Below are 25,796 nucleotides of genomic sequence, written 5' to 3'. Positions count from 1 at the left end.
GTGAACTGATTTTTGCTAAAGGAATTCCAACCTGTCGTCACGCACACGACCTCTCCCCCCCCCACTTTTATACATAAATATTCCTTCCTTCTTGTTTATTCACAGTCTTCCTTTTTATATTTCTAATTAATCTTCCATGGTTCAGGACACATCGTATATCCTACATATTCTTGGGTAGATCAATTTCATCAGTATTCTGTTTTAAAAATGATTGACATAATTAACAAAGAGGCAGTTATATATAAGTATCCTAATTCCTGTGTTTTTTTTACTTTTTATGTAAGTCTAGTTATACAGGGTGATTCAAAAGTATCTTGATATTTTCCTTGTATCGTTAATGAAGGGTTTTCAAGATGTAATAAAATGCACTGTTGTTTTCCAGCAAGATGGTGCACCACCCCATTTCGAAAGAATCGTTCGGGGCTGCCTTTCTGACACCTTCCCCGATACAGGTCCGTACCCAGAATTTTTTTGAGGGGGGCCAAGCCCGAAACCGTGGTGATGATTATATATTAATGTCATATAACAATTATTAAATAATTAATTAATATCATTGATTAATGAATTTATTTATATATATATTTATATTTATAAACATATATACACAAATTCATTTGCTACATTTAGCAAATTACTTCCTTTAACAACTGGTTCAAATTGCCAAGAAATTAAAAAATAAGTGAAATGTTTTTAATAAGTATTAGATTTTATTTAATTATTGATAATAGGATGATAATAGGTTTTCGCACCCCCTGCACCTAATTTGCATTCCCCCCAACTAGATGTTACTAGCATACTTATACATTGAATAAATTGATTGTACCTACTCTTTTCCTCTGAATCCGACATAAAGAAAACTTAGGATTTAAGAAATATGGCTAATACAATGGTAGTCAGTTCGGTTGTACATCCCATATCATCTTAATTCAAGCAGTGTGTGTTAATGTTCAAATCTGGAAACCCGGTTGCAAATTAAATATTACTAGGTGGGGGACCAAAAATGAGATACTTTAAGAAGACATTAATTTCCTATTAAATTAGCATGTAAGTGCTATGTTTTATTCCCGACGAAAGTAGGTGAGAAATGGAGGAGAAATAACAGGTCGGTCTAATTTCTGTGTTTCAAGGGCCTAGGATGAAAATGACAACCTCCTTCGCAGCTACAGCTCCATTTTTTCTAGTCCAATTTAATATAATTTTAAATCTTATCTATGAATGTAGAATTAATGCTTTTACCCCATGATGTTACCAGACTTAAAGAGAGAGAAGAGAGAGAGAAAACAAGAGTTGTATGCAACATTAACACACAGACAGACATCATTCTTTATTATTCTTTCCTTGTATGTGTTTATGATATTATTCTTAGTATAGAATGTTTGAAGTCAAAACTAATTGCTTATCTTGTTGTTAGAACACAAACACTCACCCTCGGAAACTTTTGATGGTGGGTATTTTAATAGAACGAGATCTATGGGGGAATTCCCCTTCCGCCATGGGAATTCGTACCCTGTATGTGACCATCAACGCTATGGAATGATCCTTACAATGAGGAACATGTCTGAACGTGAATTAACCAAAAAGATAATATATTCTCATCAGGACTGCAGTTCGAAAAAAAGTCAGAACAGGGAGTAAAAATGGTGAACTGTCTGACCAAATTGGGACGTTTGGTACCTTCGCATAAATGGTTATAAAACTAAAATTAATAAATATAGTAGACTGCAGACTTCCGGAGTCAACACTTTCATTGATGAGAGAAGAAAATAAAAACTCTTGCAAAATCTTAAAAATAGTCCGTGTTATTTTTATAGGTTTTTATAGAATCAACACTTTCATTGATGAGAGAAGAAAATAAAAACTCTTGCAAAATCTTAAAAATAGTCCGTGTTATTTTTATAGGTTTTTATAGGTTCGCATTAAAATATTTCATGGCTCGAAGGAGTGGGGGCATGGCCCCCTTGACCTTCCGCTTGAGTACGGGCCTGACCCGATAGGTGGATTGGCCGTGCTCCCCAAGGTTTTGGGCGGCTCGCTCTCCAGACTTGACTCCTCACATTTTCTTGTCTGGGGTTTCATTAAGTCTAGGGTGTACCAAGTAAAAATCAACACCAGAGCAACTGACACAGCAACAGGGGAGATCACGCCAGCTATGTTAGAGCATGTGTTCAGGTCTACGCAAGAGAGTGAGGTGGTATGCCTAGACTTACAGGGCCACCACATTGAAATGTACTGCGTTTGTCTTCTATTCTAGAATACTTTTCAGAAGTAATGTCAATTTGTTTATATATATATATACTTTTGATTAAAATGTCAAGATACTTTTTGAATCATTCTGTATATTGCCTTTCTATATTTAATACCTTTCCTATCTTCTCAGGATCCATCAGTAACATCGATGACGAAGAGTACAAATGCTCGGACGGTTCGATGCCTCTGGTGAGGAACAAAGTGATCTCTGGAGTCGTTGGGGCTGCGTCCAGCGTCACTTCCATACAAGTAGCCAACCTCCTACGACTTTTCAGGATTCCTCAGGTAAGTTCCTGCATTTTGTACATTGCATGGAACTTGAAAGACCTATCTTGCATGAAATTAAGGAGAGAGAAAACCTTGCTTTGTAAATTTCGCAATTGGTTTCATTGCTAATTGTTAATAATTTGTTACATAAGTCTTGTCGAAAGTTAAAGAGGAACAACCCGCAAATTTGATGGAAATGGACTGTTGTTTTGTACACTCAAATACTTTACAAAATACATAATAAATACATTAAGAAACAGTGCAACCCTTTGCAATTGTTACAAATCTTATAGCGGTTGGTAATGGAGTTAAGAAAAATCATTATTATTATATTCTTCAGAGACTGTAATATTGAAACAGTGGTGATGTAGCTCGTACAGATATTTTGGATAATAGCTACGGAACAGAATAATCACATTTATTTATTGAGAAAATTTCAGATACTGCACAAGTTGCCATTTTACGCTGAAATTGTCAATAATGGAAAGAAAAAAAGAAAAATAACAAAATAACACGAAATATTATAAAAAATAAGTCAGGATGGCACTATTATACATTAAAATCTTTACAATATTCTTTTTAAATGGAAGACCGAAAGGCGTACTCTGTATAAAATATATCAACACTTGATTGGAGGTCATTATATTGGGAAGTCTGTAGAAGAAAGATCTCTTTTGAATTTCCAGTCTAGGTTTCTAATTAGGAAGAATTTTATGGAAAATGGAATTCGGGCTGAGGATTTGGGATCAAATCCACATTCGAAGGGTGATCTTTTCTCTCGGTCTGTAATTATTTTTGTTATAATAATGTGGATACTATTATTACGATTGAGGTAATCATTATAATAATTACCTAGGTAGTAAGGTGCTTATGATGATATCCAGAAAAGTGTGCAACGTTCGCTGCAAAGAAGCTGCACGTTAGTCACAGTTTACTGCGTTGGATTATGATGTGTGATTTACATTTCCACCCATACAAATTGCAGTTTGTGCAACAGCTACGCTCAGGACTAAAGGTTACACCAATGGGAGTCATTTGCCTGATGTTATTTTCAAAGTATAGATTTGGTGCTTGGTGTTTGTGTTTAGACATGGTGTTTGGTGTAAACATAATGGTAATGTGTCTGTACTGAAAAGCTATTAATATATTTTATGTACCTACCAGAGGCGTATATTCGGGGCTATCTAGGCTATCTGCGAAGACCAGACTCAGGGAATAAAATACAGAAAAAATATCTATCAGAAAATGTGCATAACTTTTAAAAAAGAAGATGAACCTGATTTCTTAGAAGTTGGAAACATTGCCCGCTTTCTTTGAATTCGCGAGACGGGCAGCTGGCGGGCAACTCCACGGGGGTGACGGGTAAGCTTGACAGGGCTCCGATCAATGTTGCAAACTAATTTTTCCCACCATGTAATTTCCCCAGGATCGGGGAATTGTGGAGTCAAACTGTTACAGGAGAGAGAACAGGGTTGCATATGGCGGGGAAAAAAACCCTCTGAACTTCCTCAACAGTCTGAGTCAATGTTGCACACCAATTTTTCCCAGCATGTAATTTTCCCAGGAATGGGGAATTTTGAAGCGAAATTATCGCAGACAAGGGGAAAGTGTCATATGGAAGACACAATAACATCATTGAACGCTTGCAGAGGAGTTGAAAAAGAGGTCGTTGACCTTGAAACAACTAGAGATACAGTGGGGAGTAGAAAATTGTTGGCTGACCGGGAATGGTTTACCGAAATGACAAGGACCAGTTCTAGTCTAGATCGCGTCGAGTGGTCTTGGTGCGTTGAATTTATTTGGAGGCAGCGTGTGAATACAGTAGTGAGTGGATTGTATTTTTGTGAACGATATGTGCTGTGTGTTGTGTAGTGAACTGGAATGAGGGACATAATTAACAAGCTGTCTTTTCGGCTTAGGAATGACGATAATCTCCAAATCGTTGTGGATTTTTCTTGTATGTACACTTTATGAACAGATAAGTTAATGGGGATCGACCTACAGTTAAAGTGGTATCTAAACCACCATGCATCGAACGCGGGACCCCTTAGTTTCAAGGCAACGACGTTATTACTGCGCCAACAAGGAGTACCCGAACTTAAAATCGTGAAAATAGGTAGGTTGAAATTTTATTTTTTTCTCGTACAGGGTGGGAAATAACCTTTTGCTAGGGGTCCACAGTAAAAAGTAACAACAATTAAGAAATTATGGTAATACCAAATGTTTACTACGACAATTGTGCTTACAAAAACAAATTTAAAAGTTAGTATGTCCGCCGTTTGCTTCTCTCACAGCACGAAGGCGATCAAGGTAGGAGCTCAGAAGATTCGCAAACAGTCCGTATTCCATTCCATGTCACGGAGGACTTGTTCCAGATGTGCAAGGAGTGTTGGCCGGGAATAGCGGTCCGGTCCGCGTTCCACTATCATCAAGGACTCAACTGCGTCCTTCAGAATAGCCCCAAAGTGCTCCGCTGCATTCAGGTCCGGTGATGCACCCGGCCATTCAGAACTGCTGAAGAAGTCAATGCCACTTCGCCGAAGAAGGTCTTGGTTTTAGCATTTGCCTTGAAGCAAGGTGCTTTGTCGTGAACTAACTTATAATTTTGTTTTTGTAACCACAATTTCCCACCCTGTATATAGGTCTACATAATATTTCACAATATGGGCCTCTCATTTATGCAAATAAGAATGAAATTCTTGAAATCCTTTCCTTACTGACTGTGTACATTTCCATGTTTTACTTATGAGGTATATATTTTTAATCACAGAGCCACATCACTTCAAACCGCCACCCCAAATTAGTTAAAAAAACAAAAACATCCCCACCAGCAAATTTTTGTTCATTCGAACAAATACCCTATATTTTTTTATTATCAGCGTTTTGTTTTCTACTATTTGGTACATTATTTTAACCAAGGAACATTAATTATAGAAACACAATAATGTTTTCACTTGAAAACTAGATACCTCTCAAGGTATGGATACTTCTTCGTTCGAAATCAAAGTAAAGTTTTCACAAAGAAAAAAATATATTTTACTTCTTACTAAAAAACACACTTCTATGTGTAATTACAATTGTTTTCGTGAACTCATAGTATCTTACAATTCACCAACAAAATCTCAAAGACAAAATGAGAGACAAAACGAGAGACAAAACACAGTAAATAATTCGTTTGGCAATAAATTTGACAAGATATGCCCATACAGGGAAAATGCTATTCTGTGATATCGTTACTAATAAACCAAAATATTGAATAAACACAGAACTAACGTACCAAATTACAGAGATTAAACATAACCAATAATATTTGTACAACTGGGAAGAACTTTAAATATTTGTACAGCGATAAAGAAAAATAACATCTAAATATTTGTAGAATGGGAAGGGACGTATCATGTTTCCCGTGTCCATCCTGGATGTGCTTCTTACTTCATTACTTTTTCTACGCCTCTAGCATTGATAAAGAAGTAGTTCTATACTTTTCATAAATGCTGCATGCATTAATTGGTGGAAATAGGGAATAGATATCCATGGTACTTTGAAATACATAGACGTCCATGTGAAAGTTTGCACTATGAAAAATATGCATATGATTTGTGTGATAGGTATTTGAAGGAGCACGTGAGGAGAGTAACTCTCCCTGCATTATTCAATGTATACATTCAGCCTCGTTTTATGTAGTTATATCATGAGGACTAGAAAAATACTTCCTTAAGGATATACCATTCATTCTATACTGTCTATACTTTTAACATCATTGCTTAGAAGGAAGTACAGGGTGGCTCAATAAGTCACTTAACACCCTCAGTACAAGGCCACTGCGGCATGCAATTTGAAATTGGCGATGACCAATCGTTATGAGGCCAAGGGGGAACCACATTGACGCTACCCACACGGTCGGCGGCCATCTTGATGTCCGCCATCTTGAATTCAACTTCAGAATTTTAAATGGGAAGGGGGTCGTGCGACATATCAAAATGGGCTAGAATTTCACGAGAAATGCAATGGTGAAGGTTTTTTCGACGTATCTTTAACCAGTAAAAAGTTATGACTGAATTCTTGTACCAATTTGCTCCTTTTCGAGGTGTTAGAAAAATGCCTTAAAATTTGTTTAGCGCTTCGGTAATGCATCGAGATCAAAGTGACGTCTATGGAGAGACGTTCGCATGCCATTGCACATTATTTTAATCGGATACATCCATGAAGAGCTGTGCATTATGAATGGTTGTCGCGAACAATTTACAGTGTGACGCTTCCATTGAATTAAAAGTCCTTCACAGTGACAAGCCTAATGTTTATGTTCATGTTACCTTCACCATTGCATTTCTCGTGAAATTCTAGCCCATTTTGATATGTCGCACGACCCCCTTCCCATTTAAAATTCTGAAGTTGAATCAAGATGGCGGACATCAAGATGGCCGCCGACCGTGTGGGTGGCGTCAATGTGGTTCACCCTTGGCCGGATAACGATTGGTCATCGCCAATTTCAAATTGCATGCCGCAGTGGCCTTGTACTGAGGGTGTTAAGTGACTTATTGAGCCACCCTGTATTTTATTATTGTTTAACATTCTTGAATTATATCAAAATTCGAATTATGAAATTGCTTTGCAGGTGGAGTGTAATTTTATATGTTTTATATATAAAGTATGAGTAAAATAAAAATACTTATTCTAGATGTTTGTCGAAAACATGCTCAATTAAATGTACGACGTAATGCTCATACCATTTAGCACGGTATGTTATCTGCTTAATACATGTAGGTGTTGGACAAAATAATATGAACACCCGAGTAGATGAGCCACATTTTGGGATTTATGTGCTGAATGCACTGGCACGCATGGAACGCGTCTTTTGTTTTCTCCGTGTCCTATGAACCCTCTGCTAGAGGTATGAGTCACCAGTAAGCTTGTGAACTGCTTCGCGTTGTGTTGCGCTACCATTATGTCTGACCTTACAGACTTCAAACGAGGGCAAATTGTTGGTGCCCGATTAGTTGGTGCATCTGTAACAATGGTCGCAAAGTTAGTAGGGTATCACGAACTACTGTATCTACCGTCATGACAGCATACAAAGTGCAGGGGAAAACGACGTCTGCAAAACAGAATAGTGGCAGAAAGACGAAACTGACAGAAAGAGACAGGAAGGCATTAAGGAGGATTGTTGGCTCTCAGCGAAAGACCACCGCAACCAAAGTGACTGCTGAGCTGAATATGCGTGTCGAGAATGCAGTGTCAAACTAAAACAGTTCGCCGAGAGCTGCATAAAAAGAATATCCATGGCAGAGCCGCTATTGCCAAACGTCTTGTAACGATAACAATGCCAAACGGAGACGTCAGTGGTGTCAGGAGCACAAAATCTGGACTACCGACCAATGGAAACATGTCATGTGGTCCGACAAATCAACCTTCACACTATTCCCCACCAGTGGACGTATTTACGTATGGCGAACACCGGCCGAAGCAAACAATCCACACTGTCTGGTGCCAACAGTGAAGCATGGTGGCGGTAGTGTAATGGTGTGGGCGGTCATTTCATGGCATTCACTGGGTCCTATTGTCACACTCAAAGGAAGGGTAACTGCCAAGGTGTATGAAGGCATTTTAGGTGACCATATCCATCCATCCCCAGCAGGGGATACCATCTTCCAGGATGATAATGCCCCCATTCATACCGCTGGCACTGTCCAAGATTGGTTTGATGAGCACGATCACGCACATCTTACTCATCTTCCCTGGCCTACACAATCGCCTGATTAGAATTATTTTTATCGAACCATTGTGGTCAGTTTTGGAAACCAGAGTACGGGCCCGTTTCCCTCCGCCAGCCAATCTCAAGGAATCGCAGCAGTTTTTTTGTTGAGGAATGTTATAGCGTCCCACTGACTACCATACAGGATTTGTATGCATCCATTCATTTCCAGGAGGATTGAGGCTGTTCTCAAAGCCAATGGTGGTCGAACACCATATTAGGTGGTGTTCATATTATTTTGTCCAACCCCTGTATCTTACAGGAACTTGTAATTGCGTCAATAATACTTTCAGTGTAAAGTAATATAAATTCTGGGGGGGGGGGTCCTATCGATGAACATTACCAAATAAGGCATCAAAATTTACACAAAGGAATTTAATTTTTGTAGAACATTATCTAATTGTTCGATTGATCGCATCTTAAAAAAATATGGTTGCCTTGACAAAGTGTCCATTAAGAGTATGGCAGACGAACAGATGAAAAATGAAAAGCAGTAAATTTAATCATTTTGCAAAAATATCCTCTGTTCTTGCAGCTTACACATTCCTTGCCTTAGAGATCTGAAACGAACGGAGAATAAAAGTAAAAATATCTGTCCCTTTCAGCTTGCTCGAATGTTAGAAATTCACTTCCGTTCCTGCGCCAAATGAAGCTCGCACTTCCATCCATTCCGTTTGTCTCTTCCTTCCTTCCGGCCTCTCAGCTTGTCGGTTTCCATTCCGTCTGCTGTAAATCTAATTGGATCCGGAAGCCACAGGTTATGGCCACCTCTGCTCAACGCTCCACCGCAGGGGATATCACTGCACTATTTCCCAGTCGGGACTTTCTGGAACAGATTCCAAGTATCAGGTGTCTTAGCACAGAACATCCATACGCTAGATATATTGTACAAAGAATGGATGTATCATTGCTACATATCACTCCTTCTGGCGCGTTCGGGGTACATTTACCCCACAACCGTGTTTTATGCTGTGACAAGACCAGAGGCACAACCACGAATTTTTGTCTGCCGGGGGCAAGTATCAGGATAAACGCACCATTAATAATAATAATAATAATAACATTATTATTATTATTATTATTAGTGGCAGTAGTAGTAGTATTACTAGTAGTAGTAGTAGTATCAAATACATTCTCATCCTCGTAAAGCACGTAAACATGAGGTAGAAGTAGGTGCTAAAGAATTAAATTGTTTTGGAACCAGGATTGGCAAGGTAATTTACTCATTATGTTTTTTACGTAAAATACGAGCAATTTACTAGTAATTTACTTCGCGTTAAAAAACAGTTTTTTTACGCAGATGTAATAAACTAATTTTGTTTCGTATATTAGTAACATAAAAACTACATTTATTATATTACAATTTACATCACAAAATCATTATTCATACAGCCACCCCACTCCCTTACTCTGACTAACAGAGCTTTAAAAATAGATCTGTTGTTTCACATGCATTTAAAAATTGAGAAACCTGTTGATAAATTATACGTCTTGAACTAGTACTTGTATTTATAACATAACGAGTACCGACAATTGATTTGGATTGGATTTCAAAGTTTTAGTACCAGCTTCAAATTCCTTTTTCTAGTGTTTTATACACTTGCATAGGCTAATTATGATGTGAATGTGAATATGTCAGTTTGTAAAATTTCATTATTGGAGCACGGAAAGTTTTTATAGCCTTTCTTTCGATTTCTGCCACTGCCAACTGCCATACATGACAATAACCATCGCAAAAAAACATTTTTCTTTTAATTTTTGTTTCATTCTAATTTTTTAAGTACTTTACGTTTTATAAGTATTTTACGCATTATAACGCGTAATTTACGTGCCATGTAGAAACCTTTTTTAACGCGTAATTGCACAACCCTGGTTGAAACAAATGATTTGAAACATTTTTTCAACACGTTCAATTTCACACTAGCTAATAACTAAAAAGTAGTACACAAACTGTATTTTTGAAAGACAGAAAACGCATGACGAATATAATTCTTTTGTACATATTATGATATGCATAACTCTCATGTACCACCCACATACGTTTAAACAAATGCATATATACACTATGTTGCCATTCGTCACCGGACACCCCTCAAAAAGTGCTTGAGATCGTCTGTACACATCATACAACATATAAAAAGCATTGCCGGTTGAGAATACACTCATACTAGCTACAGCAGTCGATATGAACAGACGATGCGAACTGAGTGAGGCAGAACGAGGGATGATCATTGGAGCCCACAGGTTTGGGCATTCGACCCGTGAGATTTCCAACAAATTTCAGATACCCCAGTCGACAGTGAGTGATGTTATCGTGAAGTGGAAGTGAGAGGAGGTCATGATGCTGACCCAGACCCAATAAACCGAAAGTATTACCAAATCATGACCGTAGATGCTTGAAACATGTGGTGAAGTCAAATCGGAAGGCGTCGTTACAGATGGTGTCATAGGAGTTTTGATCGGCTTCCAGTAGTGCTGCAAGTGATCGTACTGCCCGCCGGGAGATCGTCGCACTTGGTTTTCATGGTCGCACAGCAGTTCACAAGCCGCATATCACAGCCTGCAATGTGGTCCGTCAGTTATAGTGGTGCAAGGAACGCCGCCATTGGACTCTCGAACAATGGAAATCCCTCCTATGGAGTGATGAATTTTGCTACCAGATGTGGCAGTCTGATGGACATGTGTGGGTGTGGAGTATGTCCGGTGAATGCTATTTACAGGACTGTATCGTACCCACAGTGAAATTCGGTGGAGGTGGCATCATTGTGTGGTCCTGCTTTTCGTGGTATGGTCTCTGCCCTATTGTTTTAGTTTGGGGAAACATGAATGCCGATGCGTACCAAAAAGTTCTGGACAATTCTGCGCTACCGACATTGTGGGAACAATTCGGTATTTCAGCACGACAATTCTCCATGTCATACGGCAGGCATTATCAACACGTGGTTCGAGAACATGGGTGTGCAAAAACTTGATTGGCCAGCCCAAAGTCCAGATATCAACCTTTGGGACAAGTTGGAGCGCCACTTGAGAACCAGGCCATGCTGCTCAAAAAACACCACTGAGCTGTTTGCCGCTTTGCAGGAGGAATGGGGCAAGATTCCCGTCGACACTTATCGCAAATTGGTGGAAAGTCTTCTTCGAAGGGTTGCGAACATCACTGCGACTAAAGGTGGCCTTACATGATACTGATGTGGTGCTGCGACCAGATTAACGTACTGGTATGGGGTGTCCGGTGACGAATGGCAACATAGTGTATATATATATATATATTTCAAATACATTAAATAATTAATTTATCCATATCATAACAAAACAAACAGTATAAATGATGTGATATAAATTGCTTTTGATATGTCCGCTGTTAAGCAGTACAGTGCGATGTACATTTTTGGTCTTACTTCTCACTCTGGTAATTAACAAGGTGGTATACACAGAGTTCGAAAAGTCCCCGCACTCAAAGTATAAGAAGTTTTTCCTTATAATTTATTGAACTCGTCAACGTAATGTATACATGCACTTGTTAACTACATCTTGAAATACACACAAAAAATTGTAAATGTGGTAATACTGCAATCTATGAGGTCGGTAACACACTGACAATATGGAAAACCACTTTCCACACGTCCAAATACAAAAGCAATATGGAAAATAAATTTAAACAATCATCCATTGCTGTTTTAGCTGGTGCCAGATCATCGGGAAATATACTTCTCCATTTATTCAAACCCTTTCATACGACATACTCAAAATATGCTTCCAATATAGCGATTTGCTGTATCACGGCCACCAAGACCTGAGGAAACGAAGCAATAGAAAGCAACTGAGCGATTCCGGCGTTTCAATGGGCGATAACCTTTAAGATAGGTCATACCAATCCCTCCTAGCATGTTTGGCAACTCATCCAGATAAATGCGTTAGTTTTTGTTTTTTTAAGTATGAGTGCGGGGACTTTTCGAACGCACTGTAGAAAATAATAATATTGCAAGCGAAGTGAGCAAAAATAAAAATATCATTTTTTTTTTGCAAATTTAAAAAAACAACAATCGATTTAATAGGGCGCAAATAATTTCACGGATCGCGAAGGCGTTTTTCATTTCGATTGTTCGGCACTCAGGGCCGACTCCCGTCGGCTCTGAACTTGATGAGACTGTAAGAAAGGAAGAAATTGTGAGCGAAGCGAGCAAGACAATTTTACCAAATGTATTTCTACTTGCATAAAATATGAAATCGAGGGCGCAATTTCCCATTCTATGCCCCCTCCCCCCTGCAGGTTCGGTTGCCGTCTGGAAGAAAAATGCAAGAAATACATGAAAACTAAAACCACCTTGAGTTTTGTCCCAACTCTTACATTCCGCTGGCATCGTTTTTCTTCTACTGTACTTCAATATTTGCCCCCCCCCATATAATTTATTTCCGTCCAAGTTTGGAGGGGTGGGGGCAATGCCCCCTGGTTGCGCCACTGATCCAGACATGACTGGCGCTCCCAGCAGTCCGCTCTCGTATAATTCCGTTGGAGCTTCTGCTACCGACTAAGGAAGATGCCTTTCTACATACCAGATGCGTGTTTCCATTTGTTTGCATTCTTGGGGTAACTGAGTTTTCCCACGTACCTACTCGTGTAAATATTTTTTTATATTTTTATTGTTATTTTTGGACGCTTTTGTATCCATTATTAGTTTTATCTCGAAAACCTTTCATAGCAATGGAAGTTTGATTTTTATTTTATATTTCTATTTATTTATCAAGGAATTTATCTGTAAGTTTACAAATGTATATTTTTTTTATTTTATCACTCATACAATCATAATAAACTTATGATTGTATGAGTGATAAAATAAAAAATATAACTAACTAACTCCCTAGCCGTCTTAAACCCGAAGGTTCATGGCTGCAGCAACACAGGCCTTCCATCTTTCCCTATCTTGAGCAAGTTCTATATACTCTTTTCCAACCCTACCGATTTCCCTTAGGTCCATCTCAACGTTGTCCCTCCATCTTCGTCTTGGCCTTCCTACAGGTCTCTTACCATCAGGTTTCCCAACAAGAACCCTGTAAACTCCTCTTTCCTCTCCCATTCGTGCCACATGGCCTGCCCACCTAAGTCTTCTTGATTTAATCATTCTAATAATATCTGGACATGAATACAAATTATGTAGTTCTAAATTATGTAACCTTCTCCACTCACCTGTCCCCTCATCCCTTTTAGGTCCAAAGATTTTCCTAAGGATCTTATTTTCAAATACTCTCAATTTATGTTCCTCTTTCAATGTAAGGGACCAAGTTTCACACCCATATAATACTACAGGCAAAATTACTGTTTTGTATATTTTAACTTTTAGTTTCTTAGATATTAAACGAGAAGATAAAAGTTTATGGAGAGAGAAGTAACATGCATTTCCTGAATTAAGCCTACTTTTTATTTCCTCTTTAATATAATTTTCATTTGTTAATATTACTCCTAAGTATTTGAATTTGGAAACTGGTTCAAACGAGTTGTTATCAATAATTAGATTTTGATTATTTCCTAACACTTGTTTTCGGCCTGTAAGCATATATTTAGTTTTCTCTTTGTTAACTTCCAAACCTATCTCTTCAGCAGTTTTGAAAAATATTTTAGCATTATTCTTAATTGTATTCACATCATCCCCCAGTAAGTCTACATCATCTGCATATGCTAACAACTGAGTCACACCATTTAATTTTAGTCCTTTGTTAGTTTCTTTTACCTTCCTTACAGCATATTCTAAGGCAAAATTAAAGAGCAATGGAGATAATGCATCTCCTTGTTTTAACCCATCATGAATTGTAAATTTGTCAGACATATTAATACCCACACGAATTTTACTTTCTGTTTCACTGGTGCATATTTTTATCATACTAACAAGCTTCTTAGGTATTCCAAACTCTACTAATATATTATATAATTTATCTCTTTTGACCGAATCATATGCTTTTTTGAAATCAATGAATAGCTGATGGACATTTTGATTATATTCCCACTTTTCTCAAGTGTCTGTCTGATGTGAAAAATTTGATCTGTAGTTGATCTGTTACGTTTAAATCCACATTGATAATCACCTATAATTTCATTAGCATATGGGGTTAATCTTGTTAAAAGAATGTTAGATAATATTTTATATGTTGTTGAGAGCAGAGAAATTCCACGGTAATTATTGCAGTTCATTTTATCACCTTTTTTAAACACAGGAACAATTATGGATTCTTTCCACTGTTGAGGGATTTCTTCTTTATTCCATATTAAACAAATTAATTTATGAATTTGACATAGTAATGAATTTCCACCATATTTAATTAACTCAGCTGGTATTAAATCAATGCCAGGTGCTTTGTTATTCTTTAGCCTTTTAATAGCATCTTTAACTTCAGTTAAGTTAGGTTCTGGAACTAAAGGTTCTGCTCTGTGTACTTCATTTACTTCTGATTTATCTCCTACATGATCATTTAAAAGGTCATTAAAGTAGTTCTTCCATCTATTTAGAATATCGCTTGGGTCAGCTAGAAAATCACCGTCTTTATCTTTTATCAAGTTTACTTTAGGTTGCCACCCCTTTCTAAACTCATTTACACCTTTATATAAATCTCTGATATTTTTATTTTTGCTGTTTGATTCAATTTCGTTAATTTTGCTTTTCAAGTAATCTCTTTTTTTACTTCTAAACGTGCGGTTAACTTCTCGCTTTATATTATTATAATTGTTTAGATTTGTATCATCAGAGTTATTTAACCACCTAAGTCTAGCCTGATTTCTTATTTCTATTAGATTATGACATTCATTATCTAACCATGGCTTACTTTTTCTCGGTTTATGGTATCCTATACTTTCTTTAGCTGCTGATTCTATTGCATTACGTATGTGCTCCCAATTCTTATTTATGTCTGTTTCATTTATATTTTCATCATCATTTAAATCCTGCAAAACATCAAATCTATTTGACAGTTTAATTTGGTAATCTTTCTTAATTCTTTCGTCAGCAAACTTTCCTGTATCAAATATTTATGGATATCTTTATTTTTAAAAGTGGTACTTTTCACAATTAAATTCTTTGAGGTTGCAAAAGTTATCAATCTTATACCATTATCATTACTTAATTCATGAAGACTTTCTTTACCAATCGTGGGTTTAAATGTCTCTTCTTTGCCAATCTGTGCATTACAATCACCTAACAGAATTTTCATATCATACTGAGAAAATTTATCAAAGACCTGTTCTAACTCTGTATAAAAATCATCTTTAGTATTATCATCTTTATCTTCCGTTGGTGCATGTATGTTTATTAAAATAATTTTACACCACCTACCCTGTAAAACTGCATATGATATCCTATCATTAATAAATTCTACTGTTTTAAGAGCTGAGATAATTCTATTATTTATGAAAAAGCCTGTTCCAAAATTATGATTTTCGGTACCACCATAGAAAAAAGTATAATTTTTAGTTTTACAATTCCCTTCTCCTGGCCACCTAACTTCCTGGACAGCTACTACATCTAATTTATATTTAACTAACTCATTAACTGTACACTGAAATGTCCCAGGCCGGTAAAGGCTCAGAACATTCCAGGTGCCTAATTTAATATCCTTATTCCTAATGTAGATCTTATCCTTAGTCCAGGGACCTCCCAAAGTAGTCCCCACCCGGAGATCCGAACGGGGGACTATTTTACCTCCGGAATATTTTACCTTGGGAACATCCATGGCCTTATATTGCTGTTTCTTGACATTTTTTTTACAGTGCAGAGTTGTCAGCTCTACGCCTAACTCCCAATATGAATGGAGGAATTACTACACAAGACAAACACAAACACATTAGACAGCACAATTACTACACAAGACGAACACAAACACATTAGACAGCACAACTACTACACAAGACACACACAAACACATCACAACTATAACACAATATAAACATAAACACACCACAACTACTACACAATATAAATATAAACAAAGTACACACCACAACTACTACACAAGACAAACACAAACAAATTAGACAGCACAACTACTACGCAAGACAAAACAAACATACTAGACAGCACAACTACTACACAAACATACTAGACAGCACAACTACAACACAAGACTCATACATACACATCACCGATACTACACAAGACAAACAGAAATACATTAGACAGCATAACTACTACATAAGATAAACACAAACACACTAGACAGCACAACTACTACACAAGACAATCCCAATCACACCTACTACACAAGACAAACCCACATACAAGCACACCACAACTACTACACAAGACAAACACAAACACATTAGACACCACAGCTACTACACAAGACAAACTCATACACTACACAGCACAACTACTGCACAAGACACAAACAACAACAACAACAACCTTTAATCAAACTAAAAATAAATGTCTGATGAAGGGAGCGTGTGTTCTCCTGAAACATCACAATAAAAAATATATACATTTGTAAACTCAAAGACACAAACAAAGTATGTAAGAACCTTATCATTGTATGAGAGAAAGTAAATAAATATAATAAACACGTGTAACTAAAATATACAAGTAGGCTATATTACATAAGAACAACTTATTAATTATTCTATTAGTGAAAGTAAATAAATAAATCACTAAAAAGTAAACATTTGTACATTCAGAGACACAAATAAAGTACATGTATAAATGAAGGTATTCAATTATAAATATAAAACAAGACAATTTTTAAACCAAAAATGGCTGGGGTAACAAAGTCCCCCAAGCTCCTGTTCGTGTTACGAAAAATAGCGCGCCTTACAGAGACATATTTATATCCATCGACGGTTTACCTTTATGCATTATGCTTTATTTAAAGACGACACAAAAATAACAACCATAATAACAATTATGAGTACAAAATTTGATTTCTCGTATACAAACCAGGATTGTTAAATGTCCAGGAACCCATAAATTCTTGGGATCTATTGGGTCCCGCTGCAGGACCGGAACCTTTTTCTCACACAATTTCAATTCGGTACAAGTTGCGTATTTTTTCTTTGAAAAAAGGTTACTGGATCGTATTTAAATTCAGCCGGAAAAAGGTTCCTGGACCGTATTTAAATTGATCTGGAAAAAGGTTCCTGGACCGAATTGAAATACTCTACAGTTAAAAAAGGATCTTTACTGTCCAGAACCCATTTACGCTTCCTGCTTTTCCCTCCTTGACCGGAATTGAATTTATTTAAAATTCCTGGACAACAACCCTGATATAATCATTGTTTTACATGTCTTGTGTATTTTCAAAAGATTTATAGGTGTTGCAGGTTTTTACCCGAAATCGTAAAACCTGTGGCATATTGCTTTCAACCTTTTCAATTAGGTAGATTTCCTGCATGGACAACCCTTAAAAACTCGAGATGAGAACAGTTCCACCTCTGAGAAGATACTAGACGAGTCTTAGTGTGGATATCCAAATACCAAGTAGATACACATGTACATATCCTATTTGGTATCTACCAGATTACTTGCAGATTTTTTGGTGTTGTTTTTCGTATCTCAAATTTAATCTGCTAGTGTCAAACTGTGAAAACTGTAAATTCTTTGATTTTCTTTTTAATATTCTCAGGATTCAAACAAGTGTGAAAAATTAAGGAAATTGTTGGCTTTGAAAACCTCCATACGATGTGAAAGCAGTGTCGGCTCGTGGTTCGGAATGTTGGTGGTTGCAGTGAAAAAAATAAATGTGTGTGTTTGATTGTGTATTTTTAGAGCATTTATTCACACAAGAATTTAGCAGAAACAATTTCTCTCCTTTGAACGACACCCGATCTCAACCCCGTTCACCAGCACATAGAAATCAGAATGTGAAATTCTCCTTTATCCCCCTTCAAATCGCACCCTTATTATAATCATGCCATTATTTGTTATTTTGATAAAATGTAGACATATATCTATCCAATTTTGAACGTAACTTGTAAGAGGGCGTTTTGAAACGATTTGCCTCCCATGCAGGAACGTCAAAAATATGCAAGATACGTACATGAACTATATGTCTCTTTAAAGCTTGTAATGTCCTCTACTAGGGTGTCACTACTTTTCTACGTAGTCACCATCATTGTCCACACACAAATGCCAACGTTACAAGTTGTTGCATCCCATGGAGAAGAAATCAGGAGTCTTCTCCCGGCACCAGCGAAGCACATCTACTTGCACCTCTGCATCACTGGTGTAACGGTGTCCCTTCAGGTGCAATTTCAGACTCGGAAAAAGTCACAAGAAGCGAGATCTGGGCTGTACGGCGGGTAGTGTAAAATCTTGTGTGTGGGCGAGCGTTGTCTTGTTGAAGAATTGCATCCTTGCCAGGCCTAACTCGAAGTAATCGTGTCAGTTCTCCAAAGTTTTCACGTACCGATCGGAGTTAACAGTGGTTCCGAACTCCAAAACTTCTGAGTTGACTATGCCGTCGCAGTGCCAAAGGATGGTCATCAACACTTTCCCTGTACATCCGTGGCTTTTATGGGTCGTCGACTGTGGACTTGATCATGCAGGCATGTCGTGGCCGGATTGTCGCCTTTCACATTCCTTGCCCACCTCCTGACAGTATTCACGTCAGGCATCACCATAGACAGCACTCATTCGTTGATGAATTTTAACGGGCGTAAAACCCTCTGATGTGAGAAATTAAAAAAAAAACAGCACGTTGTTTCAACCGTACGTTCACGTACGTCGCCATTTTGCTTACTATTGTGCGCATGAAGTAAGCATTTTACCAGGTAGAGAAAAGGTGGTCGCTAAAGAAAAGGGGACGGATACCCCAACAGAAAACCAAAGGGTAGATGGAACCCTTCAGGCATAGTGAAGCCAATTCTCTCTATCAGAAAGCCGAGTGGGGAATAGACGTAGGACAGCAACATATCTCTGGAAAAAAATAGAACAGCTGAAGAAGGTCAAAGCAATAATGTGCTGATTGCTGTTTTAAGATGGTCAAGGCATGTTAAAAGGACAAGAGCAAATTTCGATCATGGAGGATGATAAAATGTTAAAGCAATTATAACTCAAGAAATATACTAGACAATATTAAAGTTTACAGCATTACAAATAAACGCTGACAAGGTTTCGGTAAAATATAAAAGAGAACATTCCCTTTTTTCTGCAGTTGCTGCAAAGAACCGTTTGGTACAGACTTCCTGGTGACTAATAAAATGCGTAGCAAGTAGGGTTAGGCTTTGAACTAGTGTTGCCCACGGGACGATACGGGACAGGCTTTTAAAAATTCGAGACGAGACGAGATTGACCATGTGTCATAAGACAAATGAATATTTTCTCAACGAGACAGCATTTCCACGAGACTCTACGAGACGAGACAGGCCAAAGTCTCGTCTCGTGGGCAACACTACTTTGAACCTTGTAATGGGAGATTATGTAAACTCAGAATAGAAAGCAAGTTTCAAAATATCAGTGTTATATTTACGCATGCGCCTACATGGGACAAAGATGATGAAAAAATTTTAAAAAATAAATTGAAAAACTACAACAGATGATTGAACGCATACCAAAACATGTTATAACTATGTAGATATACTTCAATGTACAAATAGGAAATTGAAATAGACAAAAACAGATTGCAGGAAATAATTGTTTGCATAACAAGACAAATTGCAATGGTGATTTACGAGCAAACTTTGCTATATCCAACAACATGAGTATAGCTAATATAAGGAAAAGCCAAATGAAAACCTTAATTTGTATTTGTTTCTTACGTAGTAGATTTTCTGCATGTAGGTTTGCACAAGTTTGCTGTATTTTAGCACAGACCTATTGCTGATATACATATATTTTCAACTTTGAGATACAGGCTGTATACTTAAAAAATAATAAGTCTTTGTTGTCCACGTGCAGTCACTTATGAGCCACTGCGATGGTCTTTCCACCCATCTGTCTGTAAACTGAGGCAATTGTGGAATTTTCTCCAACATTAGTAAATTTACTAACGTGGTAAGCATTCACAGAGATATTGAATTTTCATTTGCCGATAGGTTTCTGTAAGTTTTAGGCTGACAGAGGGCAAGGAACCACTGCTCTGTATTGGTGCAAGTGTGTATAGGAGGCGCAATCTTTTAAAATAAAGAAAATTTTGCTTTGAACATCACTTGATTAGTGTTCCAGCCTTGAGGTCGTTTTGTAAATAATAGTTGATACCTTACGTAAATTTGAACTGTATACAGTCTGCGCTACATTTTATTGGACTTTGAAGGTTTTCATTTGACCCTTGTAATAAATATATTGATCCAACACAAATTAATCTACAAAGGAACTTTGATTTTACCTGATAGCAAACAGCAACAAATAGCCCTGTACTAATATATAAGAACAAGAAGCAAGTAATACAACATACAAGTTCATAGCAGTAATAGCTATCATGCAGTTCTCTGCTAAGCTTCTGAGACACCTATAGATTGTATTAGATTTTTTCAACCATTCCAAAAAATGCAATGCTATTGTTTTAATATAACAGAGAGATCATGCTCAGGAAGAGCTACCACAACCACCACAAAAGTGACCGCTTGCAGCTGTATGTAGGAGTTGTAATCTGTATGGTGGCATAGTGGAAATTTGATACTGTACAATGTGAGTTTCAGTGGTTTCCCGAAAGAATGATACAGTAGCAGAACACCGTAATTTGCTTAATTTGCAAATATCATCCCTATTTTTAAATCTGGCAATGCAAACGATACTTACTACATGCTCTCCTCTCCAGACTTGCTATTGTCTGTAAAAAAAATCTAAAAAATATACTTCTGAAAATCACATCCCCTTACATTAACCCAGCACAACACGACTTTCTTCCAAATTCTTCATGCCTTACCAATCTGTCTTCTATGCAATCCTATGCCATAAACGCAATTACTAATCGTAATCAGTTGGATGTTGTGTACTTTGATCTGTCCAAAGCTTTTGATTCAGTGAATCACCATTATTTACTGCATAAATTAACTGACAGATTTAATATAACTGGAAACACGTTAAAAATATTGAAAGACTATCTAAGAAATAGACAACAACGTGTTATACTTCCTGGAACTTATTCTAACTGTCTTTCTGTTATATCTGGTGTACGCAAGGAAATGTTTTGGCCCTCTATTATTTGTATTTTATCTGGATGATCTCACAGATCTCTTTAATTCCCCCGTCTCAAGCACAATTCTAATGTTCGCCGATGATTGCAAGATTATGAGAGAAATAAAACAGCCATCAGACATGCGACTTCTCCAAAATGACATAAACAAATTTTCTGAATGGTGTAAGCGATGGAAACTGTCCATAAACTCTTTGAAATGCTATTACATAACAATTTCATTGAAGCAAAACATTCTTGAAGGTAATTATACACTCACCGACATCCGTCTAGCAAAAGAAGCACAACACCGAGATCTAGGTATCCTCATAGATTCTAAACTAACTTTCGATAATCACATATCAACCATCACAGAAAAGGCAATGCGTATGTAAGGCTTACTTTACAGATTCACCGAAATCCATAACCCTAAAACACTTTCCATTTGCTTAAAAACTTTTGTGTCTCCCATTCTAGAATACTGTTCACCCATCTGGAACATGGCTGCCCCTCCAAGATCGACAGTGTTCTCAGCCTTTTCCTCTCCATCGTTCGTTATAGAGTGCCGGCCCTGAGACACCTACCTAAGAGAGATCTGCTTGTAAACTTAAACATAAATACTTCAGAATCACGTAGATACGTTGCAGATATGAAATTACTACATAAGATCATTAATGGAAACCTAAGATGCAGCATCCAACTCCACGAACTCTCCCTCAGAGTGCCCAGACATAAAACACGGAGCAAGGAGACTTTCCACACTGCAACTCCCAGGCTCTCACTCATACAACGATCACTATTCCATAGGCTACCGAACCAATTCAATATCATCTCAAACCAAGTAGATATTTTCAGTTCATATTCGTCTTTTATCACCAACTTAGAAAAGATGTACATAAGTAATGCATTGTGAAAGTAATCTGTTTACCTTGGTACTGTCTTGGCTTGCTATTATTTATATTTATGTTTATAATTTGTTTATTTTATTTTATCTTGTTTCGTGTGTTATTTTTAACACTAGGGTACTGTTTTACTGTTGTATCTTTCCGGTTTAAAATGGCTTCTGCTGTACTGGAAATTGCAATAAATAAATAAATAAACTTTTTGGCGAATGAAAATGTTTCACAATAAAATATTTAAGCAAAGTGGGACAGTCTTGTACTTCTTTCTTACAGTTACTTCGAAAATGTTCAAGTATTGGTTGAATTAATAAAAGCAGGTGAAGGTACGCTGATTTTCCTCCGACACTGATGTTGCGTTAAGAATTTTGTGTCATCAGCCAAAGGATTTTTGCAAGAGGGGATTTCCAAGCATTTGGACGAATACGTTAATATTTCAGTACTTTCCAACATAATTGTCTTGGCTCTTATATACTAAACAAATACAGGCACATATCTTTTCATTTATCTGCAAGAGGTTAAACAAACGCATGCTTCAGTTTGGTACAACCTTGGTGACAATTAAGTTCGACCAGAAAGGAATACGTGATTAAATGCACAGAGGCATAGGCAGTGGAATGGATGACCCGCAGAAGTGACGCATGTGTGTAAGAGGAGGCGTGTGAGCAGGCAAGAATCGTGATCCCAGCATGTTGCACCCAAGGTCACGTAAAGAACGAAAACGCGTGACATTGAACTTCGACCAGGCACCAGACCCATAAGGAAAATTCCAGATAGTGGCGCATTCGAAGGAAGCATGACGTCACGGACACGATAAGGGAGTCCGCCGTATATAAGCGCGTGCTGTGCACCGAGGAACCGCAGTGCATCATCACCATGGCCAGGGGCAAACCTATTGACAACACCGTGAGGAGAAGAGTGGTGGAGTTGCAACGGGATGGACTCAGTGAACGTGAAATAGGGCCCCAACTGAACTTACCCAAGTCAACCGTCCACTGCATCATCAAATACCACAAAAATACGGGTACTACAGAGCCAGGTAAGGCCCCCGGTCGAAAACGCCTGCTGAGCGTGCGTGACCTACGGATATTTAGGCGCTATATCCAGACCAACAATCATGTTTCTGTGGCCGAATTAAGACTGTGGACTCGAGAACGCTTTCACATTGAAGTGTCAACCAGAACCATTCGCCGTTACCTACAGCGATGCGGTTACCGAGTATACAAGGCGAAACGTAAACCCTTCCTTTCCATGTTGAACAAAGGCAATCGACTACGGTGGGCACGAATGTACCGGGGATGGACATTTCTGCAGTGGAACAGGGTTTTGTGGACGGACGAATCCATTTTCAATGTTGTGTACGGGAAAATACGGAAAACAGTCATTTGTCGGAAGGAGGAATAGAATGAAGCAAAATGTTATGCACGCCGGGTACAGAAACCTGCGTCAGTGATGGTATGGGGATGCATGACGGCATCTGGGGTTGGCCCACTACACGTCTGTGAGGGCATTGTGAATGCACACGCCTATACACGCATACTGGAGCGGCATCTTCCCACAGTGCGAAGGCACCTGTTCCACAGGCGGCGTCTCATCTTTCAACACGACAATGCCAGGCCTCATACAGCGCGGCTGACAAGAGAATGGTTGACTCGCCATCACGTGCGAACTCTGCCATGGCCACCATCGAGTCCCGACCTCTCACCCATTGAGAATGTGTGGCGTGTTCTTAAGCGACGTGTGCAACAGAGGGGACCCGCGACAGTGGCTGCTCTTATCGCCTGCCTGCAGGAGGAATGGCACCGCATCTATGTGGAATACCTTGAACGACTCGTCCGCAGCATGCCCCGACGCATTGCGACAGTTATTCGCCGACGGGGCGGCGTCACACCATGGTAAACAGGATCCCCTCTAACAGTGGTCGAACTTCAATGTCACGTGTAGATGGACGAAAATGTTTTATTTTGTGTGGACACCATACATTGCTGCGTTGCAGCGGAAATTTATGTTTTCCTTTGTTCCATGTAGCCTGCTGAATAAAATATGTTCAGCATATGCATGTGTTCTCCTTCTTTCACAACGCACTCCTATATTTGTGACTGGTCGAACTTCATTGTCACTAAGGTTGTAGTTGGTGAAGCTCTTTGAACCAATGGAAACAAACTGTGTTTGCTCTTATTATTTCATTTTATTTCATTTACACCTTAAATGCACCATATTTATTCCATTACACGAAGAATAGAAAGTGTTTAAGGGTATTATCGAAGGGAGGGGTGGGAGAAATATCCACCTCCAAAACATTAGGCCTTATTTTACAGGTGGGTTTTGGGGGATTCTGAATTAAACGTTGGGGGACAGTATCCAACTCTAGGTCTTAGATTATGGTGGGTCTTTTAGTTATAGGGGGATTGAGAGCATTAAATTGAGGAGTGTTTCCAATTCTTGTGTATTACTATTGTCTTAGACTGTTGTGGAAATTCTTGTGTGGAGACTGAGAATTATTTTTTTGGAGGAGGCAATATCCACTCTTCAACAACAACAGAAAGTCTAATATTGACTTGGAAATTATGGTGGGAGGATTGAGTATTATATTTCAAGAGGGAGATAGGAAGCTTTGATAAAGTGTTAAATCTTAGATTCTCAAGGGATTTCTGTAGGGGAGAGAGAGTTCGAACATTACATTTGGGACACTGTATTTAGCGACATTTCTACCCCTAACGTGCCAAAAGAGAAGCCGGATAAGACTAAATATCTCGGAATCCTAAGAAAGTATTGACACCCAATTAAATTAATATTCTTGAAAGCTTGCAAAGAGATTGATGTAAAAATATTCTTGCTCGCTTCGCTCGCAACAATGTGTTGCGAGATTTCGTGTTTGGCGCTTTACTGAGGTGAATGTTAAGCCCGGTCCACACGCTACGTCTTACAGTACGTGTTGGTTGCTCATTCACGAACTGTGCATGCAAGACGTAACGTGTGGACCGGAAATTTAGAACTGCGCAAATGCGGAAATTGTCAACCAAAGACTGAGCCCAAGAGCATTGATGTCTGCACAAATCTCAAACATATGCGCAAACAAGTCTGTGCGTGTGGACACACCCAGGCACGTATCCAGAGGGGGGCTCAGGTGGCTCGAGCCAACTCCTAAATTTTTCAATTTACACTAGATAAAATTAGTTTTTTGGCTTGTGTGTGAAATAAAATATTGTGATTATAATTTAAAGAGAGATATAATCATCGAGGAAAAGCGGAGAATGTTCTAGAACCCTGAGGGATAACCCTGTTATTGATAATATTGTACGTAAACTTTTCTTGCTCTTTCGGTGTTGTCGCAACGAACTTGAGCATTATTTAAAGATTTGTCAGCATTTGGAAGTTGCACAAGAAAGCACTGTTGAAGGCAGCCCCATGAGTTGGGCGATTCGTTGGATTACTAATTCTCTGAAAAGCTCGAGAGGGGACGTACTTCAATAGGAGGTGGAGTCGAACTACAAAACATTTTAAGTGCGGAACATTCCAGAATATAATATGGTTATAATAAT

General features: G+C 38.1%; 1 protein-coding gene across 1 annotated transcript in view; it reads left to right on the top strand.

Annotated features, from left to right (window-relative positions):
- The first annotated feature begins 1,470 nt into the window (after positions 1-1,470).
- Positions 1,471-25,796, top strand: part of mtt (mangetout) — a 390,272-nt gene continuing 365,946 nt past the window's right edge. The window contains exons 1-2 of the mRNA XM_083135134.1: positions 1,471-1,564; positions 2,378-2,532. Of these exons, the coding sequence (XP_082991260.1) occupies positions 1,471-1,564; positions 2,378-2,532 (249 nt within the window). The remainder of the gene's footprint in view (positions 1,565-2,377; positions 2,533-25,796) is intronic.

The sequence above is a fragment of the Lepisma saccharinum genome, chromosome 14 (assembly GCF_977018435.1).
Source record: "Lepisma saccharinum chromosome 14, izLepSacc3.1, whole genome shotgun sequence".
Classification (NCBI taxonomy): domain Eukaryota; kingdom Metazoa; phylum Arthropoda; class Insecta; order Zygentoma; family Lepismatidae; genus Lepisma; species Lepisma saccharinum.
This window is presented reverse-complemented; position numbering and strand designations above follow the sequence as displayed.